The sequence below is a fragment of the Hibiscus syriacus genome, unplaced genomic scaffold (genome assembly GCF_006381635.1).
Source record: "Hibiscus syriacus cultivar Baekdansim isolate YM2019G1 unplaced genomic scaffold, ASM638163v2 tig00112159_pilon, whole genome shotgun sequence".
NCBI classification, from domain to species: domain Eukaryota; kingdom Viridiplantae; phylum Streptophyta; class Magnoliopsida; order Malvales; family Malvaceae; genus Hibiscus; species Hibiscus syriacus.
The window spans coordinates 976,257-997,999 of NW_024063263.1; the positions used below are offsets into that span (position 1 = coordinate 976,257).

At 35.1% G+C, this 21,743-nt stretch overlaps 4 protein-coding genes across 4 annotated transcripts; 2 read left to right on the forward strand and 2 right to left on the reverse strand.

The window, feature by feature from the left end:
- Positions 1–5,840: 5,840 nt before the first annotated feature.
- Positions 5,841–9,492, forward strand: LOC120175127 (protein PHR1-LIKE 3-like). Its single transcript, XM_039181826.1, has 6 exons — positions 5,841–6,258; positions 7,959–8,035; positions 8,408–8,462; positions 8,739–8,814; positions 8,894–8,963; positions 9,088–9,492. The coding sequence occupies exons 1-6, from the start codon at positions 6,078–6,080 to the stop codon at positions 9,475–9,477; spliced, it is 849 nt and encodes a 282-aa protein (XP_039037757.1). The 5' UTR covers positions 5,841–6,077; the 3' UTR covers positions 9,478–9,492.
- Positions 9,493–10,295: 803 nt separating this feature from the next.
- LOC120175178 (myosin-binding protein 3-like) lies at positions 10,296–12,779 on the forward strand. The gene is made up of 3 exons (XM_039181866.1): positions 10,296–10,881; positions 11,350–12,506; positions 12,650–12,779. The coding sequence occupies exons 1-3, from the start codon at positions 10,296–10,298 to the stop codon at positions 12,707–12,709; spliced, it is 1,803 nt and encodes a 600-aa protein (XP_039037797.1). The 3' UTR covers positions 12,710–12,779.
- Positions 12,780–13,429: 650 nt separating this feature from the next.
- LOC120175179 (ethylene-responsive transcription factor ERF062-like) lies at positions 13,430–15,684 on the reverse strand. Its single transcript, XM_039181867.1, has 3 exons — positions 15,557–15,684; positions 14,745–14,821; positions 13,430–13,902 (listed from the first exon to the last, which is right to left on the reverse strand). Exons 1-3 carry the CDS (start codon positions 15,682–15,684, stop codon positions 13,430–13,432), a joined length of 678 nt encoding a protein of 225 aa, XP_039037798.1.
- A 2,658-nt stretch (positions 15,685–18,342) lies between these two features.
- LOC120175107 (alkaline ceramidase-like) lies at positions 18,343–21,292 on the reverse strand. Its single transcript, XM_039181810.1, has 3 exons — positions 21,173–21,292; positions 19,419–19,727; positions 18,343–19,105 (listed from the first exon to the last, which is right to left on the reverse strand). Exons 2-3 carry the CDS (start codon positions 19,667–19,669, stop codon positions 18,592–18,594), a joined length of 765 nt encoding a protein of 254 aa, XP_039037741.1. The 5' UTR covers positions 19,670–19,727; positions 21,173–21,292; the 3' UTR covers positions 18,343–18,591.
- Between the last annotated feature and the right edge of the window lie 451 nt (positions 21,293–21,743).

Here is a 21,743-nt window from a genome sequence, read left to right on the forward strand (position 1 = left end):
AAAAGATAATATGCAATATTTCCTTCTATAACATAATCTGAGTGCCAATTGGGACATCTTCTCACACGATCTGATTGACGACTTGTTGGAGCTTCAGAACTCTCTGGTTCTTGTTCATCATGTGTTGGTTCTGCTTCAGAAGAATCTTCTTGTTGTTCTGCTTCAGAAGAATCTTCTTGTTCAAACTCATTTTCCACATGTATCTGCGTAGTTTCTGACTTTTTAGTGCTACCATCTTCTTCTTTTCTTTGTAATTTATCTTCTACAAAGATAATATCCCTGCTGATGATCACTTTGCGGGCAGTGGGATCCCACAAGTGATACCCTTTACACCATCAACATACCCCAATAATTTGTATTTCCTAGATTTTGGATCCAACTTTGAAATTTCTTGGGAGTTATACATCACGTACACAATACTTCCAAATACATGGAGGTTTGAATAATCAACTGGTTTACCAGTCCACATCTTCATTGGTGTCTTCAGCTCTATTGCAGTTGATGGAGCTCGATTCACCAAATAACATACGGTATTGACTGCTTCTGCCCAAAATGATTTTTCTAGGTCTGCATCCCTCAACATTGCTCTTGTTCTTTCTAACAAGGTTCTGTTCATCCGCTCTGCGACTCCATTTTGTTGAGGAGTGTTCGCCACTGTGAACTGCCTTTTGATGCCTTTCTTCCTACAAAAGTCATCAAATTCTTCACTTGTGTATTCTCCTCCATTATCTGTTATGAAACACTTGATCTTATTTCCAGAATCAAGTTTCGCCCGCGTTTTAAAGTTTTTGAAAGTTGAAAACGCATCCGACTTCTTTTTAATAGGGTACACCCAACATCTTCTGAAGTAGTCATCAATAAATGAGACAAAATATTTTGCTCCGCTTAGGGATGTAACTGGTGCTTGCATATGCCAGAGTGAACCAATTCTAGAACAATTTTGCCTCTAGAATTTGATGTGTTGAATTTCAACCGGTGTTGCTTACTTGTTATGCAATGCTCACACAAATTAAGTTATACCTTTGTTAAGCCTAGAAGTAGCTTTTGCTCCACAATGACTTTCATTCCTTGTTCTGACATGTGTCCAAGTTTTTGATGCCATATCATTGTAGAATCTGAACTACATGAGGCAACAGAGGATTCTGTTTCTAGCAAAGTTTCTCCCTTCAGCATGTACAAGTTTGCAGCTATCTTTTCGCCTTTCAACACCACAAGCGCTTCACGGAACACCTTCATGATTCCTTTCTGTGTTTCAATCTTGCTTGCATTATTATCAAATAATCTGTAGGATAATTAATTTTTCTTCAGGCCTTTCATGTGTCGCTCATCTCGAACAACTTTAATTGTTCCATCATACATCTTTAATTTGATGGTTCCTAAACCAACGATCTCTAAGGCATGATCATTGCAACTATACACAGATCCTCCTGAGACATGTTCATAATGATGGAACCATTCTCTTCTCGAGGTCATGTGATATGTTGCTCCTGAATCAATGAGTCATATATCTGCATATCTCTTTCTACATTCCACAGTGGTTGACGCTTCACAGCATAAAACATCTCCATCATCTGAAGTTTTTGTGATATTGCCTTGTGGATTGGAGTTTTTATTTAGACTCCAACAATCATTTTGCAAGTGACCATTCTTTCCACAATTGTAGCACTTTAAATTCTTCTTACTTCTCGACTTTGATCTACCATTTTTGTGACTGCTGCTTTGTCCACGTTCCGTTGATCTCCCTCTATGGGTGAGTATCGATACTTTCTTCCCAAAATCCCTATTAGTTTAGCTAGATAATGAATAATATCGGTATTGTTCTTCTAGTACGATGGCACGAAAATGTCTCTCTAACACTCTCATGAGTCATACTGAGATTCCCAAACGTTATTAGAGTTTTATTTATGGAAGCAAGAGTAATAATAGGTCCATAAACATGCTAAAAAACCAAATGTTGAATCTACCATGAACATGCTTCATAACTCATGCAACCTAACAAAACAAACTTAGTGATCAACATGTGGTACAGTTCAGTTAGTAGTGAGTTACCTAGACTACTAAGTTGTTGGAAACTCTTTCAACTCAACTAAAGGTGAGCTTTTCATTTCCTTTTCCTTTAGATCTCTCCCCAACTTCCCTCACTATACAAAATCATATACATGAGTTACTAACTGATTTGGAGAATTAAGGAAAAGCTAAGGAGACTCATAGAGCTTAAATCTTCCCAAATTGAGCTAAAAATCCATGGGTTTTAAACCCCAATAAAACCACACTTGATGATAATATAATCAAACTTTGATTTTGTGGGCTATAATGAAGCTTTAAGGGTGGTGATTTCGTTTTTTACCTTTGCAAAATAGGGCTAGTGATGAAAGCTAATAAAGTTTCCACTTTTGTCTAAATTACCAAGGAAAAATATGAGAGTTTGTGGGAAGAAAAAGATAACAAGAAAGAGTGGGAAGCAAAAGAGATATGAGAAGGGTGCGAGACGTGAGATCATCTTCTATTAATGGGTTTTCAGCTTTTGTTTAAAAAAATGTATAAGAATTTGAAATATTCTATCAAATTAGACCTCATTCAAAATATTCGTTAATCCTTAATATGTAAAATTTTTATTAGTTTGATCTTTGTTTTAATTTGATATAGTTTAATAATTTTTATTTGCTAATAATTTATTATTACTTTAATAATAATTCTTAAATATCAAGAATTTATTTACTAATAATTTAATAATATAATAATTTATTATTAATTTAATAATAATTCTTAAATATCAAGAATTTATTGAATTATTTTAAATTATAATCAATTTGATATAATATATACATTTTATGACTGAAAATATTATTATATCATATCTTATCGTCATTTTTGTTAAATCAATAGTCATTTTTTTAAATAAAATATTTTATTAGGTATAATTTTAAAACAATATTTGGGTAATGAGAAAAAACAAAAATAAACAAGCACTATATATGAAAAGCGTAAAGTACATACATTATCACTTAACTATGATTCTATTCTATTTTGATCACCGATTTTTATTTTTTCAACCAAACTACTTAATAATTTTAGTGTTGTTAATCAAGCCATTAGCAATTAATATTTAAAGAAGGAGCTAATGCGATTGTCAAAAAATAATATAATTACATATTTAATCCTTAATATTTACACATTTAATGTGTAATTATATTAATTTAATCTTCAATATTTACACATTTAATGTATAATTATATTAACTATTTTAACAAACATATTATCTCATTCATTAAATATTAATGTATAATTGGCCAAGAGGGGGTGAATTGGCAAATAAAAATTTTAGTGGAAGCTTTGCAGAAAATTGAAAGTAATTGCGCATCGATTTAGAGTGGTTCGACTTTCTCAACCAAAGTCTACGTCCACTATCTTAGCTATTCACACTAAGGATTTTCCACAAATTCACTAATTTGTCTTTCTTTTGAGGACAAAGAGTAACCTTACAAATATCTCAAGATTTATACCCCAAATTCTTGAGAACACTCTATCCCAAATAGAACAATACAAATTTTGCAAACTTACAAGAAAATCCTCACAAGGCAAGATGTTTGCACAATTCTAGAACAAAAAAAGAACACTCAAGAATAATACAATTGACCACAATAAGTGTTCTTGAAAGCAAATATGAATATTGAATGCTTGAAAATGCTTTAAGGTTTGATGCTTTCTCTCTCTCTTGATTCTTGTTGATTGTTGTTTCTTGTTGTTGATCAATGGCTTCTAAGCTTGTTTAAATACTCCTTCAATTGATTCTGAACGTTGGGGATGATTAGTGAAGTCAATGGAGCCGTTTAAGTGTAAAATCAATTAATAAAACAGCTTGGAGCGTGGGGGAATCGATACCCCCTCATAGGAAATCGATTCCCTAAGTGTAAAATTCAAATATTTCGACCGTTGATCAGGGGGAATCGGTACCCCCTTGGGGGGAATCGGTTACCTCTAGATAATCTGGAATTTTTTGCTTTGAAATGGTTTGAAATACTTTGTAAAATTGTTTTGAAATTATTTTAAGATTAAAACTTAATTTTACACTTGAGTAAGGATTACAAATGACATTTGAAAGATTTGGAGTAATATTTTGATATTCGAATAATTATATCGAATATACTTAGAAAATCTTTTAAAAAATCTTAAAATTAATTTAACTTAATTTGTTATATCAAAATATCAAAATGTTTTCAATATAATTATATTAATTTAATCTTCAATATTTACACATTTAATGTATAATTATATTAACTATTTTAACAAACATATTATCTCATTCATTAAATATTAATGAATGATCACTTGATTGGTAATACTTAAATAACTAAATGATCTAATTGATATAAAAAATTAATGATCAAATTAAAATATATCCATAATGGTTTATCTAGAATTTATACCTTAACCAACAAAATTAAAGATCGATTAATGATAACTTAGATTATTTGTCATCCTAAAAAAAGTAGTAAAAGATCATTCCAAGTTTGTGTAATGACAAAAGATACCCTTAACATTTAACGAAATAGTTATTTTGACTCATTTTTTAAAGTATTTTAACTTTAATATCTTAGGGTTCATTTGTTTTTCAGAAAACATTTTTTTTATTTTTCAGTGTTTGGTTTACTGAAAACATGTTGGTCAGTAAAATATTTTTTTCTGTCAATAAAATTTTCTTTGTGTTTTCTGAAAAATAACTTACGTTCTTATTTTTTGTAACTCATTTCCTGAATTTTTTCCTTCAAAACATAAATACTTAAAATAATATTTTAAAATTATTTTAATAAAAATATTAATTATTAAAATATTCAAAATATATTTATTAATATTTTTAATATTATAATAATATATTCAATTATATTTTATTCTTATTTTAATATTATAAAATAAATTATATTATCTGTTAATTTCCTAAAAGAAATATTATTTAATTATTAATCATGAATAATGTTATTTATGTATTTAATATTAATATAATAATCTAGTAATATTTTATAAATACTTCAAATATGTTTATTCATAATTTAAGAAACATAATATAATATTTTTATTTCAATAGAATATACTAACTTTAATATTTTTATTTATAAATTTATAGAAATAATATTTTAATAATACTTTTGACATAAATAAATTGAATAAATTATTATAATATTTTAAAAATAATAATATTAAGTTTTTATAAATATTTATTCATTATAATATTTTAAAAATAACATTATTAAGTTTTTATAATAAATAATATCTTTTATTATATTTGATATTTATAACAAATATTTTTTTTAAATCAACTAACGGAAAATTGTTTACACAACATCTCTCAAATACTGTAAAACGTTTTTAAAAAAATATTTTTCAGAAAATGTAATTCATTTTACGGAAAACGTTTTTCGAAAAATATTTTTATTGAAACAAACGAACCCTTATTTTAGAGTAAGAAGGTTTCTCCATCGATATAAATCATTAGTTAACAAATGATCAACGTTAAAAAAATATGATTTTGTTTTGCTATAAAATGAAACATTAAAGGTCGAAATGTTCTAAAAAAGAATAAGAATTAAAGTGACTATTTAGTCAAACTTAAGAGATTTTTTGCTTCAAAATAAAATATTGAGAGTCAAAAATTTTAATAATTAAGGGCTACAATAATTATTTAATCAAATGTTAGAGATATTTTTAACATTATGATTTTAATTCAATGACGGTAACAAAAATAAATTAAAAGTTCAGTGATTGTAGTGTGTGTTTTAAACGTTTAGTGAGCATAAAGAAATGTTCCTAGAAGTTTAGGAACTATTTGTAGTTTACCCAAAAACAGAGAGCTGAAAGTGAAAGACAGAGACACGACAAGACATCGCTGTCTGAACCTCTGCAATGCTTCTAAATTCACTCACTTCGCTTTTATAATCTCTGTGTGTGTCAAATTTCGGGCTCCGTAAACCGACCCGAAAACCGAAGAAAACCCGACTCTCATCTGCCCCTTATTAATCGTCGGCCCTGCATTTTCCATCACTTTCCTGGGGGAAAAAAGGGGGAAGCAGTTGCAGAAGAAAATGTACTCTGGAATTCGGTCGTTACATTTGGATGGAAATGTGGGAGGGTCGTTTGATGCCTGCAACTTGCCCGGCGATCCTTGTTTGGTCCTAACGACGGATCCGAAGCCCAGACTCCGATGGACGGCTGAGCTGCACGAACGCTTCGTCGATGCCATTGTTCAACTCGGCGGCCCTGACAGTGAGTTTTTCTTTTCTGGGTTATTTAAATACTAAGCTTATTTTCTCATTTGATGGGATAATAATGAATTTTATTTAAATGTTAATTGAAGTTTTCTAAGTGGTCTCTGGCCCGTAGTACAAAATTGCGGCCGCCGTGTCGAGGTTGCGGACAAGATTTATTTTCTAGAAATAACTATGTTTCTAAATTTGACATTATAGTGTCATGACGATCTTGAAAAGTATTACGAAGCTGCCGTTGCGGACATGATTTATTTTCTAGAAATAACTATGTTTCTAAATTTGACATCATAGTGTCGTGATGATCTTGAAAAGTGTTACGAAGCTGCCGTTACACTGTGTTGCCGTCGTAATTTAGTACTAACCTTGATTTCCGGCTTTAGCCGTCTTATATGTATACATATATTTGCATATATGTATGTATTTTGTATTGATGGGGATGTTCAATAAAGTAGTTTACTTTTGGCATAATGACAAAAAATACTATAATATTTTTTTAGCATTTTGCCTCAAATGTTTAATTTTTAGGTAAAAAGGTCAATCGGTGAATGAAAATCATTAGTCAATAAATAGTTAACACTCTAAAATAATAACTTTTTTACCCGCAAATGAAACTTTGAGGGTTAAAATGCTTCAAAAAGAAAGAATAAGGGTTAAAATGACTATTTAGTCAAAAAGTTGAGGATTTTTTATCTTAAAATAAAATATTGGGGGGTAAAATGGTCTAAAAAAGGAGTCAGAATAACTATTTAATCAAACTTGTAATTTTTGGCATTACGCCTTTATTTTTATAGGCTAAGTTGAAATGATTAAAATGAGAGTTAATTTGACATTTTCTGGATGAAGAAGATACAGAGTTTCAAATCGCGGTCGCGTTTTCGTTCATTTCGGGTTTATCATGATTGTGGCCGTCGCGAGCGCTATTGCGGGTAACTCGGACAGCGGTGAAACCGTTATTTCGCGGACGAAATCACATTTTCGAACCGTGATTTGAAACCCTGAGAAGATATGTTGTTACCATGTTCTTCATATCAGTTTTGGTTTACAATCATGTTCGACTATTGATGCGGTCAGGCATCAGTGGGAAACCGATCATGGCATCTATGAATTTTTTTCTCAGTTCTTTCGAAAAGATATCAGCCGATCCTATATTCTTTTAATCTTAGTTTACGATTCGATCGGGAGAGACCTTCTTCTTATGCGTAATATATATATATATATATGCATAAATGCGTAGACATTGACTTAGCTCATTCATCGAGCTCGGTTTCGTTTTTTATTCTTCTAATGCTGCTTTCTGTTCTGGTTATACAATTCTCTGGTAATATTCGAATTATGTTTGATAATTTTTTGTCAGCATACTTTTGTTGGAAGACAAACTTGAGCAACTATGATACTTTAATGTTCCTTCTGTCATTCTTTTGTTTGGTTTTGAGGCTCACTACTGCTGAGCCAAATCAGGCTTCGTATGCATTCAAGCGATGATTGGTTCCCCAACTTCTGTAACTATATTTGTCGAGCCAGGGCGATCGTATGTGCTGGTCTGTTTGAATACCGGAGTGAATTTATGCGAACCTAGCTGATTGACAAAGACATTACAAGTCCACATCCGGGATATGTCCTATACGCTCTTGCATGTTGTTATTCTAAAGATATGAATCTCGATGTTGCTCACTTGTTTTGTTTCGATATGCATTGCAGAAGCAACTCCAAAGACTATCATGAGAACAATGGGCGTAAAAGGCCTTACCCTCTATCACTTGAAATCACATCTTCAGGTTTGTAATTGTTGCCATGTCTTTATTGATTGTTAACTGAAGTTTCTCCTTGTTGTCATGTCTAAGTCGAAAATGATCTTCGATTGCAACAAGATTTACCAGAATCAAGTCACTCAGACTGGTGTGTGTCGGATACGATAATGTTCAAACATTTTAAGTTTTTTTTCCCATGTGTTTGGAGGGTCCTTGGAGGATCATATCCTAACACGTATATGCCCAAATATGTCTGGGACACAGGTATTTCAAGAATGATGAAGAGTGGGAACAACATAGACTGGAATTAATAAGCTTAATGTGTGTTTACCATGCACCATTAACATATGCTTGCGTTTGTGTTCGAAGGAATGAACTTAACACACCCTTTACTTGCAGAAATACCGTCTGGGGAAGCAATCTTGCAAGGAATCGATCGATAATTCTAAGGATGGTAAGCTTCTTTGTCTCTTTAAATTATGATTTGCTTCAGAGTTCATGCCTTTGATGTACTTACGAGTCATTATCGAGCACCAAATTACCAAATTTTGTCGATCTTACTTTGCATTTAACCTCTTCTCAATTGTTTTTTCCTTTTCTCCCACATTTATGCATTACATACGGTTCTTGGTGAAGGTCCTGAGAATTCTCGTGTTAAGTAATAGACGCCGAGATATTAGTTATCGTGTTCTTAGTTGACTGATAACCAGATGATTTATTGGTGTTTCAGCTTCTTGTGTGGCAGAAAGTCAGGACACTGGTTCATCGACAACATCGTCGAAAATGATAGCTCAAGAGTTTAATGAGTATGTTATTTCTTCTCTTTTCACGATCTCGTTACTTTCTCCGGCTTTGGATTAATGCCGAAATTCTACTTCCGCACAGTGGTTACCAGGTTACCGAAGCTCTTAGAGTACAGATGGAAGTGCAACGAGGACTACATGAACAGTTAGAGGTCGGTTATAGTTGCCTCGACTTTCCTCGGTAGTTCGTTGTACGGTTAATCATCATGTATATTGTTGACTGTATGCTGTTATAAATGTATGATTTCTCGATATACTTATGGTTTCACTTTGCAGGTACAACGTCGTCTTCAACTTCGGATTGAAGCGCAAAGCAAATACCTAGAGTCAATACTCGAGAAAGCCTGTAAAGCTCTGAACGATCAGACGGCCACTTCCGCCAGTCTTGAAGCTGCCAAAGAAGAGCTCTCCGAACTGGCGATCAAGGTTTCCAACAATTGTCAAGGGATGGTCCCTCTCGATAACATTTTGCCTTCCTTACCCGAACTTGCTGCGGTTTTAGAGAACAAAGCTACTACCTCGAATACGCCGGCCCAAGTCGGCGACTGCTCCGTCGAAAGCTGCTTGAAGAAGAGGCAAAGACCCTTGTTTGGTAATGGTGACCCTTTGCCTTCGGATGGCAATTTAAGGGCAGAAATGGAGTGGGTGATGCCTAATATTAGTTAATTCAAGGACATTTCCATCTTAGAAATGCTACTTTTTCAATTTTATCAACTGTACCATCAGTGATATGTATATTTCTAAAAGCAGATCCCTTTGAACATGGGGTTACAACCATTTCCTCGTACTGGTGTCGAAAAAATCGGATCGATTGGTTGATCGGAAACCGATGATTCAAGTAACTCGGGAGTTTAATTAGGTATTTTTATTTTTAATTAGCATAGAAAAATCTTAATTCGAACTAATGAGAACCAAGTTTATCTTTTACTAGGTAATCAAGTCAAATGATTTTAAGTGATTAATTTCGTTAATAATGAAAGCTGAATGATTTTTTATTTAAATGAAAGTTGAGTAAAGTTCAGTGATCTAGAATAAAATTACCCAAAATTAATGCGGTGAGTAATTATCCTTAATTGCTCACTTTTAAAATCAAAGGACTAAATTGTCTATCTTTTAAGAGGGACCAATTTGGCGCAATTTTGAAATTTGGAGGGACCCAAGTGGTCATTTTACCCCTGATTTATAATTGGCCGGGAAACGTAACCGAAACCTTTAAATAAACATTTGCTCCTAAAACGAAAACCATTTAACATCGATCCAAAGGAACTTGAAAAATAACATTGCTATCTTCCTCCTTCCTTTTCTTCCTCGATCCCTTCATCGACTCAGTGATCAAACTCCGTCGAGTTTTCCATTGAGTCGATCAATAACCAACTCGGGGAGGGCGAGTTACAAAGATTGAAAAGCTCTCGCTTCTCCTGTTTTTTTTTTATTTGAAAAAAAGGAAGAGAGAAAAAGAGAGAATCCGTCCTTTTTGTTAGTCGATGGCATGCGAGGTTATAAATTCATGGACATTCACTGGCCTAGTGGGCGCTTTCCTCGATCTTTTCATAGCTTATACATTACTTTGTGGATCAGCCGTTGCTTATTTCGCTTCAAAAATTCTGGGTTTATTTGGGCTATCCTTGCCTTGTCCTTGTAATGGATTTTTTGGGTACCGATACAATAACATTTGTGTCCAATCCAAGCTATTGAACGACCCATCAATTAAAATTTCATCTGTTCAATCATCTGCTATGAGAAAGATCCCCTTTGATTCGATCCGGAACGGTTTTCATCGAGGAGGAGGAGAAGAAGAAGAAGATGGCAATTTGGAGAAATGGCGAAATTGTGACATTGAAATGGGAGGGGGGGAAGCCTCTTCTAGTTCATGGCATGAGAAAGGGAGCTTTGTGTCGATTCCTATGGGGCCTTTGGGTGGTCTTAGGAGGCGTGAGAAATCTACTAATGATTTTGATGGGAAGTCGTCGTTTTTGTATGATCCTTTTGTTGGTTCGAATTTGAATTCTTCTGCTGGTGTTGGTGGTAAGCTTGAGACCATGGCTAGCACCACTTCGATTCATTCTGAAGGTGATTATGATCATTTGTGAAACTCTTGTTTTTGATTTGTTTTTGTTGCTTTTTTTTTTTTTGTGTTGAAATTTCATGTTGGAGATCGTTTGGATGATGAAAATATGTCTAGAATTGGCACTGCTTTGCATCTTGATGATAATTAATCAAACTTTTCGAATATGATTTAGGTATAATGTTAAAATTAACCCTTAATATTTATTTGAATGATCATTTTAGTCCTTTAATTTCTTGGAAGCATCTTAGTTCCGATGTTCTAATTTTGATTAATAAAACGTATGTTGCTGATGTGTGGTTTCCATATGTGTTTAATTATTGATATGTCACGCCATAATCTTAGATGATGTGACATATAATTCATTAATAATTAAGTATATATAAAAATGTTACGTCAATAACATGTATCGACTTGTATTCCCCATTTCACGTGCTAATAACACTTCTAATGTCCATGGTTATGTAACTTAGATGGCAAGGAAAGCTTGAAAGAGCTTAAACAACGTTCTCCTCTGATTTTCGAAATCGTTGATGAACCTTTTGCCGTGGCTAAGAAGGAATTAGCGGTGGTTGAGTCCCAGTGCGCCGGCGACGATAAAAACGCGATTCGAGTCTTAGAACAAGCTCTGGACGAAGAGCATGCCGGTCGTACTGCTCTGTACTCGGAGCTCGAGAAGGAGAGAATAGCTGCTTCTACTGCTGCGGATGAGGCTATGGCAATGATACTGCGCTTGCAAGAGGAGAAGGCGGCCATGGAAATGGAAGCTAAGCAATATCAGAGGATGATTGAAGAAAAAGCTGCGTTTGATGCTGAAGAAATGAACATTCTGAAAGAGATTTTATTAAGAAGAGAAAGGGAAAAACTTTTCTTGGAGAAGGAAGTCGAAGCTTACAAGAAGATGTTCTTCGACAAAGATCAATCGGATACCGATGTATACGACATGGCAGCTTCACAGGAACAAATGACTTCATATGAGGAGCCAGTGTTAATGTTGGAGCAGTTCCCTCAATCTATCCTGTCATCGAATCAGTCTCTCGATTTTGGGAAACAGTTACTGATTCCAGTACTCGGTGAAGAAGCAGGCTCTATGAGTTCTACCATTGAAAAAGAGCACAAACATCCATCGAAAAACGATAACGAGAATCTGTTAGACGAAGAGATAATCCAACCACTGGTGGATTCTGGTATCGGTCGAAATATCCTCGATGTTCATGTCGTTAATGAAGATAGCGAAAACAGAAAGGACAACAAATCAGTTACCTCAACCATTGATGGACTAGAAACTGAACCGTGTAGGAAAAGAAACAGTTCAGACAGATCTGGTGGGTTGCCACCACTTGATCCTTCACGAGTCAAATCTTTACCTTCGATTTCTCGTCGAAATTCCATGTCTTCTTTCGATTATGAAAAGTATAAAATCGACAATGAAGTCGGGTTGCTTAGAGAAAGGCTGAGGATCATACAGCATGGAAGAGAAAAGCTCAACATCCCTACATGCCTCAAGGAAAGGGAACAATCTCAGATGCAACTAATGGAAAATATTGCAAGTCAACTTCAAGAGATTCGACAATTATCTGTCCCCGGGAAGGCTTTGCGGCAGGCATCTTTGCCCCCTCCATCCTCTAAGGTGCTGCTTTACTCTCTGCGTCATCAAAATCTACATTGCACATTGTTTTGCATGATGATTTCTTCTTGCAGTAGGCATCTAGGACATTACAGTTTCTCTTTTCTCTTATAATTTGATTCCTTGCTCGAGCTGCTTGATTTCAGGTTATGTCAAAGAAAAGACATCGACAAGCTGCTCCTTTAGGAGCGATGAAAAGCCTTTGAAGGAGAGAAAGGCACTGACAGAATTCAATAAATCGGATGAGCTAGATAATTTGATTGGTCGGATCCATTTGGTACCGAGCCGATATCTTCAGACGGTTACGATTGCAACTTCCCGATGATTGCACAAGTAAGCTGTCTGACACACACACACATATATACATGTTACTTTCATTGTATTGTTGTAGGATCCGTTTTTGACTAGTTGGTAACTCTTTAGGTTCCTGAAAGAAATGAGCTTCTGTCGATCACACTTCTCGTTACTACGACTTTGACCTGGGTTTCAGGTGCTTGATCGGCGTTTCATTAAGGTCATTATATGTAGTAATGTCTTCGACCGATGTATAGTAAACGATGAATAAACCTTCCGATTACTGTACCAAACACCTACAATGATATCAAGCAGTAAAATATATTAGAAAGTTTCTTTTTTCTCTAGATATATTGACTGATTCTGTTTGCTGTATGTAGTTATAAACTACTAAACTGTAAGTTCGATGCAGAGTCGTTACTGCCGTAGTATTATTCATTTAACATATTCGAGATTCGAATCCAAACATTTGCAATCTTATCGTATTCATATTTCTTTGTATGGAACAAAATTTTGTAACAAACATACCTACTGCTCATACATGAAAAATGTCATGTATCAGAGACCAACAGAGAATCCCATATCATATCCATGTCCAAGGAAGGCAACCTACTCAACTGTACACCATCAACTTACGACAACAAAACCTCCTTACTTTTCTCTGTATTCCGGTCCGAACCCGAAACTTCCTCCACCGCCGGTTTTGACATTGTTGTCGATGGACCGAGACCGGACTTTTGTGATATGGCCTGCAACTTAGCTTTGAGAAGTGCAGCAGTGTTCCCATTCAAAGAATTGGCCACCATTTGATCCTTAAGGTCCGGGAAATTCAACTGTGCATGTTCTCCACGCAGTATGTAAGCCGCCGTATCGTAAGCGGTGGCGGCTTCTTCGGCGGTCTCGAAAGACCCTAACCAAACCCGAGTTTGGTTTCTCGGTAGTCGTATTCCGGCCACCCATTTCCCCCAATGCCTTTGCCTTACGCCTCGGAATAGTTTCCCGGGCGATGAACAGACCTTTCGGTGCTGGCTTCGAAATCTTCGACCAGCTCCACCGTGTTTCATGGGGTGTGTCTTGGTTGTGCTTAGCCAATGGTGACTGAAACCTTTATTGGAGATGTAAATAATTGTGTCGAACTATAATTACTAATTAGATCAATGGAATTAAAAATCGATGATATGACAATTTGAATTAATGGACGTAGATGGCCGTAAAGTGCAAGCGCCAGACCAATTATTAGCCGCCACGCGTTGAAAAGTTTGTGGTCTTGAAATATAGGGTAAATTAGACATTTAGTATCTAAACTATCAATTTTAGTTCGTTTAAGTATCCACACTTTTAATTTTTTTCAAAAACATATCTAACATTTTAGTTTTTGTTTCATTTTAGCACATCGCCGTTAAAAATTTGGCGGATTGACTGACAAGGCATAGCTCCTGTGGAAGAACGACCAATCCGAACGATGACAACGAGAGAATGACAAGTCAACAGCACATTCCAATTTCAGACTCATCGAATGGTTGACAACGGAGATCGGAGGATGACGAAGTTGAAGAGTTCATCGTTGATTTGGGGAGATTGAGGTATTTTCCAAAGAAGCGGATGTCGGAATCACTTTGTAGGGATCAAAACAACGCAGGTTAGAAAGTTTGGGCTTCATCGACCGACAGATGTGATGAATGGCGATTGTAGACGTAACGGTTGACGGGTCCATCCGAAAAGCTTTTAACAACTGGGTAATGAAACAAAAACTAAACGTTAGGTTTGGTTTGGTTTTAAAAAAAAATAAGTATGTAGGATGTAGTAATTTCCCCCTAATTCATACAAATGATTGCGATCCTAAACAAAAAGATCGACTCTGATCATGTACATTGCATAAATCAGAGAAAAAAATTGCAGTATGTAGGATGGTGCATAAGCCTTTTTCTGAGTATTTTGAAGCTGTACCTCTCTCGTCTCTTTTCCGGGAATGAATCCGGACTCTCTCGCCTCTTTTCCGGGAGTGAATCTGGTACTTCCTGCACCTGCGATCAAAACACACCCTGCAAATAATAAGCAACAAAACTACTCGGGAAGGATCAGAACTACTCGGGTGTTTCATGTTACAAGCATGAGATCAACATGTGTATTTGGAGGGTCAATCGGGGACACGAGCACGGGATACGAGTGCCCCGAGAAAGGGTCATAGCAACATAGGGGCATATTATAGAGGTCGTACCGTCGAATGTGTTGGGATTTGAATTCGGGGTATGGAACGTTTCTCTTTTCATGGTTCTCACAAAAATCTATGGTTAATATTTGCTTATATTAAGTTGTTTGTGCAGCAAGTCATCGCTCCTGCCCCGGTTTTCTATGGAATGGACCTTAAATCAGAAGCTTAATCACCTTCATTTGAACCGAGGCACCGATCTGGCTGTCATACAATGTAAATTACATCGGCACCGGACGAGTAGCGGTCCTGATTACGGTACCAAATCCACAAGGCATGAGTCTGGTTTTTCACCTGTAAGCCACAAAAACTCTGCCCATCACTGAATACCTACTTGAAGATGGTTCAACTTGGTCAAATTTATAGTAAATGTAGTTAATACGTAGTGATACAAATTGACACTTCAATGATGATGGTCCAAAATCTTAGGCTTTTTCAGGAAAAAAATAATTGAACATACGAATATCGGGTACATATCCATACCCGACCCACTCACGAGTAACAGTGTGTGTGCGCACGACAGGGAGAGGAAGAGAAATAGTGTGTGTACCTCAAGAATCCCATAGCCAAAGCTACTTTCTCTATAAGCACTATATTCATGCTGTTTGTTCCAGCAGAAATTACCAGATGCCGGGCCGGATGTAAAATTGAATCCGCAAAAGCCGCCCGTAAATCCATCTGTGATGTTAGAGGGTACTGGTCAATTTCCAGGTTCATCAGCATGCTTAAGTGCTAAATTCTTTTCATTGCCACCACTACCAACAGTGATATAAACTGGACCACACGGATCCATCGTGTAGTTATATACTCGGTTTGACCTCTCATAGGCATTAACCTGGTTCATTGTCAAGAATATTATATCTCAGTTCATTTATAGCATGAAACAGATCAATCAGGGAAGGTATGTTTTAACCAGCAACTCGAAGAGAGCGATCAAAGATTACATTAACATCTCTAGTGTGCGTCTGTGTGCACGCACGTGTGTGTGTATATATATACTTGTCCATTGAAAACAATATCAACTCGATGTTTATATAGCAATTCTTCCATTTCCACTCTCGTTCCAGCCATTTATATTGATCCGCTGCAATCGACAGAGCAAAAACCATGATCGATGGACAAAATGAGAAGGGAAAATAAAGAAAGAGGTTGATGACTTTACATGATTTATCAAAGGGAACATATGCACATCACGAAATGTATACCGCCGGCATCGAAAGAGTAGTACAATGTCGACCCACTTTCATCGTTTGTGGATGCAAATCGATAACTATAAGCAGTGAATGTCTGATTATCAGCTTGTTTTTCAATCTCATGCTCCCCTCCTATCACCATCATCGGTACAGTAGCTGTTAGAATCTGCATAAACCTGCTAACAAATACCCCCTCTTCTAATTTCAACTCGACAGGATAGAGTGAAGAAACTAATATGTAATCAAGCAAGATATTGAAGTTTAACCTTCCCCAATGGTCCCAACGAGGCTAAACATATCAACTGTAACTAGAAAACAACATTGTCTGGGTTTTTTTTGGACTGTTCAAAGAATTTTTTCTAAAGAAGGATTTTAATGATTCAAGAAGGAATCGATTACGGCTGATTCAAAGTCTTTTCGTTTTTTTAGAAGTCATATAGCCATTCAAGGAATCAATTGATTGTTTTTTAATTTTTGTGTTTTAGATGCAGTGAATGAAGTGCACAACAAGTTTAATTCAGGTTTCCAGGTAAAAAAATATTTAACTTTTATTAATTATTTTAATTTCCTAGTTAGCATTTTAATCATAGTCATGGTTCATTCATCACTAAACAGAGCGAGGTGGTGTGCTTGACATACCACGTCATAAAAAATTAATGACTCCGTTAGTTAATGACGGAAAACGTTGGTCAAAAGACCACATTGAATGAAAAAATGACGAGTGTCTCATTGTTTTTTTTAAAGTACGAGGGTCTTAGGTATATTTTTACCTTTTTTTAAAGGTAAATGTTTATTTATTTATTTAAAAAATAAAAATTATTTTAAATTTTAAATATAAAAATATTTAAAAATTAAAAAATTAAATAAAAATAATAAAAATAAAAATAAAAATAAAAATAAAAATTAGAAAATAATATATATATATATATGATAAGCTATAAAACGATAAAATATCAAAAAGATTTTTAAAACATATATTATACATGACATTAACATATGATCATATCATTAACACTTATATAAAGTACTTTGATTAAATGATATTCAGCTTGTCCTAGAGAGCTTCAAGTGGTGGGCGGAGGCGGTGGGGGCGGTGGTGGCGTGCCGAAGTGCACGCGAGGCATTGGGGCTGGACCAATATTGCTGCAGCGGGGAATTCGGAAACCCAACAACGTGTAGGCCTTCATTTTATTCAACAATTTTCAAAAGGGCATGCCCTAGGGCTTACAGTTGTGCTTATGATGATGGTTCACTTGCAAGGCCTTCGATTATCTCATCCTTTTCTGCCCTACTTCTCATAGGAGAATATACATTAATATTTAGAATATATTTTATGCGCATTATTAAAAATATATACTAATTATTTATCCTAATCCTTAAATTTAATAAATCATTTGAAAAATACAGGCCAAATAGAACAGAAAGTTGTGCAGACTACTTCCTCATCACATTCAAATTTATTATCATTTCCCTTACCACTTCTCTTTCTCATTTCACTCAAATGTACCTCTTTTGAACGTACATATATATAGTTTATGAAACGATCTCTGGTAAATGAATTGTTGTTATTCTTTGAAGTCCTAGTTCGAGCACTATAGATGTCATGATGTGAGTAGGGATGGGCATGGGCATGGGTCGAGTTGGATCGGATTTTTGGTCAACCCGACCCGACCCGACCTGCATAATATATACCCTTCATTCGACTTGACCCGACCCGAAATAATAATAAAAATATTATTTTTATTCAATAAAAACAATGATTTAATTGAAAATAATATATAGAGAGGGGTATTATTGTAATTATTCCTAAATATATAAGGTAAAATTATATTTTTCCGGGTCGGGTCGGGTATTTTTCACCTTAAACCCAACCCGACCCGAAACCGATTTTTTTTTATAAAAAAAACGACCCGATCAGGTTGTATCAAAATTCGTCGGGTTTGGGTCCCATGCCCATCCCTAGATGTAAGCTTCAATGTCAAATAATTAAGAGTTATCTTTGAGCATATTCTATCTTGAACTTACCCCGAATTAATCAAAATATATATAAAGAGAGATTTTATTGAATTATTTGTTGGTGTGAGGAAGGAAAAAAATTAGGGTTTCCTTTGGAAAGCATGGAGCATTGGGAAATCATTGATACATAATTCAAATCCTGAAAAGTTGGATAAAAAAAGACCAAAATTCTTGCCATATTTCTATCACTCACAAATACATTAAACTAATTTCTGTAAAACTAAGTGTCCAAATCCATGAAAGCCATTAATCTAAGGGTATTAAAGCTAATGAGAGAGGATATGAATGTTAAAATATGGGTCGATCACAAAACGATTTTCTTCCATTCATCTCTTCCGGGTAAAAAAGAATTGGCTTGTGCAGCAAGCTAGCTTTTTCACTGGCTCTTTGTTTTTTGAATCTTGACATAAGGGAGAACACCCAAGAAGTGGACGATTTTCGGATCCCATACTCGCTGCTGTGCGCGGCAAAACATCAAGAATGTGTTGGCGAAATACGAATTGAAGCCCATGAGGACATGCCATAAGGCATGACCCTGAGGGTTGAAGTACCAATTAGATATCTGCTTGCAGAATATCCGGTCCGAAACCCCACATATACTTCCGAGGAGCAATGTTGCTATATATAACTTTGCGAGTCGTTTTGCAGCGGCATCTTTTGTGCAGATGTAGTATTTGTACATGCGAGGGATGCAGATAAGGCAAAGAATGACGTAGTGCACCTTAAAGCCAATTCCGAAACGGAAGAGCGCATGGACTACTGCAAATCCTACTCCGTAAAAGAATAGGAAAGTAGGCATTGTACTCCGATAGTGCCAATCCGGTGAGTAGAGGATGTAAAAATATAGAAGTACTTCCCACACCATTGGAGTTTCATCACCTTGCTGTTGCCTGAAAAGAATTTGGAATTTCACATTGCAAATCAACTTGGTAAACAATAAAGGATTACGAATTTTTAAATCTTAATTCTTAAAGCTACATAACATCAGCAGCAATGTTTCTAAAGTTCATTTGACATATCAGATGCAGTGAAGAATAATCAAATAAACCATAAATTTAGTCATTGTTTCTACTAAGCAAACCGGTACAAGGAAAAAAACGATATTCTAATCAGGCATACGGAAACAATATGTTCTAATATAATGTCTCAATTGGAGTGACATTCATCTAATGTCAGAAGCATTTGGGGGAACAGAACACTTACACGCGTTGCAGTGTGGAGTGGTATATCATGCTCCCAATGGAGAGTATCACGTTAGATATGTGAAGGACACTAAACCTCTTCTCAAATCGTTGTCTTAAGGCATTTATAAGGCCAATGAGTGCTAAAACAATTCCCGGGACATTGGATATAGTGTTGAAAAACTCCGCAATGTAAGATGAGTGAACGTAGTTTTTCTCGCACCGGTCAGTGGATGTGACAGGACCCCAGAAGCTTGAAAATCCATCTTCCATTCTATACTAAAAATGTATTATCGTTCAGCTGATGCACCTTTTACTGAAGTCTTGAAACCTGCATTTAGTGTCCATAAAGAATTGAGATTCTAAAATCATTTGACAGACAAATTAAACAAAAAGTACCATGTTTAGCTCACTAAAATATTCTTTTATCGAAATACCGAAAGAGACAAGTAAAAAAACTAACTAATACACAAACGCCACAACACGATAGACTATGACATAGGTACACTGATTCATATATGCACATAAAGTGAACCTTTTACTAGAAGGCCAAATGACCAAGAGCAATTGGGAATAGCAAAAACAGGGAAAACGTGTACAAAAGAATATAAGGAATTGATATTCTAGCATTTAGTTTCATGAGAGCAAAGTGTTCTAAAACAGTTGCACAACTCTCAATAACATAGTTTTTTTAACATCAGTCTCGGCCGACTTCCGATCAAGGCCGAACTCGGTCTAATCTTCTACACCAGCTATGTTCAAGATTCACAACACCAATCAGGCAAAATAGAGTTATCACTGCGTTTCAACCCCCTTTCAACTTATTCGATGGGAAAATCTTTTTTGACTTAGAGAAATCAACAAAACAGACTGAAAATCCGCAGGCACGGATGTAGAAATCACGAAGAAAAAAAAAAGCAACCCCAGCATTACTGCATAGAATGCTATTAAAAATCATTCTACTTCAACAAAACCAAATCCTATAAGCCTACAATGACACCAATCTTATCAAATTCGAATAACATTTTGATAATACAGAAGCAATTGCAATGGCATCTCACTTGAGCCAAAGGATACTGAACGCTGACATCAAGATACTAACTGGTATCACAGCTAACCTGTGCGAATCTATCTATTCAAAAACTTAAATCATAGAAGAAACTAAAACCTCTTCCAAATAAGAAAAACACTTCACTGCAACTAATTAATCGAATTAACCGCAAAAATCTCATTTTTTCACAACTCTGAAAAATACAGTAAGCCTATCTCGTCTAACCAATCTGACCGAAGCAATCTTCTTAAAGATTCAGCACATCAAAATTCCATCCAATGTTTAACCAAAGCATTCAACCTAAGTTCAAAAGTTGCCTCAGGATACTGAATATCTTAAAAGAATCCCCCCCTCCCTCTCTCAATCTAAACTAATACCCTGTAATTATAGCAATTATTACAAATCAATCAGATTTCTAGCTATTTTATTTTTCCACCATTAAAAAGAATCAAACTTTAGCAGCAAATTAATATGTAAAACAACACGATTTCAAGGAAAGAAAACATCTTTTCAGCTACCCATCAAAAATCAAAATGTACTAACCCTCCAAAACTCAACATCCCTTTGAAATTTGACCTTCGCCCATTAAGACCCATTCCTCAAAAAGTAAAACAAAAGCCTTTTTTTAATAACAAAATCATCCAATTAGTTCACCAAAGGAAGAACACAATATATATATATATATATATATTTATTGAAAACAAAATAGTGAAATTGAAACTAACCTTTGGAATGGAAACAAGTAAGATCTGGTATTGCGACGAAATCAATTTTAAGCTGCTTTGGTGGGGGGGGGGAATTCGTGAAAGGAATCTTGCGGTGGAATGCGGGAAGCAAGGAGGCGCGTGGCTTGCCAAGGAATATTATTTGAGGGAAAGGACATTCCCTGGATTATATAATAGATGGACGGCTGAGATTTTAAGTTGGGAAATGAATTTGTACTGTTATTGGACTGGATTTGATTGATTATATATAAGTTAAGCTAAATCATACGTGCTTATTCCTTATGTTTATTCCTTCGGCTGGGATTTTAACTAATAACATTTTAAAGTTCGAGTAAAGTACACAAATGCTCCTCAATTATAGTGTTTTCTTTTGTTGAGTATTCTTATTATTAAAAGTTATAAAATAATTATTTGACAAAAGGATATCATTTTGTTGAGTCCCAACAATTAAAAGTTATAAAATAGTCATTTGACTATTTATATATTCTAAATTATTCTCTTTTTTTGTTAAAAATTAGCTACAATATGAACTGAACGTTAACATTTTTGACTAACATATGATAAAATAAGT

What these genes read in the sequence shown, in the direction of transcription:
- LOC120175127 (XM_039181826.1), top strand. Translation starts at nt 6,078, where the DNA reads ATGTACTCTGGAATTCGGTCGTTACATTTGGATGGAAATGTGGGAGGG. An exon ending in ACTTGAAATCACATCTTCAG is followed by an intron (nt 8,036 to 8,407) that starts GTTTGTAATTGT and finishes CTTTACTTGCAG; the next exon opens with AAATACCGTCTGGGGAAGCA. An exon ending in GATCGATAATTCTAAGGATG is followed by an intron (nt 8,463 to 8,738) that starts GTAAGCTTCTTT and finishes TTGGTGTTTCAG; the next exon opens with CTTCTTGTGTGGCAGAAAGT.
- LOC120175107 (XM_039181810.1), bottom strand. Translation starts at nt 19,669, where the DNA reads ATGGAAGATGGATTTTCAAGCTTCTGGGGTCCTGTCACATCCACTGAC. An exon ending in CACTCCACACTGCAACGCGT is followed by an intron (nt 19,106 to 19,418) that starts GTAAGTGTTCTG and finishes AATTCTTTTCAG; the next exon opens with GCAACAGCAAGGTGATGAAA.
- LOC120175178 (XM_039181866.1), top strand. Translation starts at nt 10,296, where the DNA reads ATGGCATGCGAGGTTATAAATTCATGGACATTCACTGGCCTAGTGGGC. An exon ending in CACTTCGATTCATTCTGAAG is followed by an intron (nt 10,882 to 11,349) that starts GTGATTATGATC and finishes TATGTAACTTAG; the next exon opens with ATGGCAAGGAAAGCTTGAAA. An exon ending in TGCCCCCTCCATCCTCTAAG is followed by an intron (nt 12,507 to 12,649) that starts GTGCTGCTTTAC and finishes GCTTGATTTCAG; the next exon opens with GTTATGTCAAAGAAAAGACA.
- LOC120175179 (XM_039181867.1), bottom strand. Translation starts at nt 15,684, where the DNA reads ATGGATTTACGGGCGGCTTTTGCGGATTCAATTTTACATCCGGCCCGG. An exon ending in TTGGCTATGGGATTCTTGAG is followed by an intron (nt 14,822 to 15,556) that starts GTACACACACTA and finishes TTTTGATCGCAG; the next exon opens with GTGCAGGAAGTACCAGATTC. An exon ending in CCGGAAAAGAGACGAGAGAG is followed by an intron (nt 13,903 to 14,744) that starts GTACAGCTTCAA and finishes TCTCCAATAAAG; the next exon opens with GTTTCAGTCACCATTGGCTA.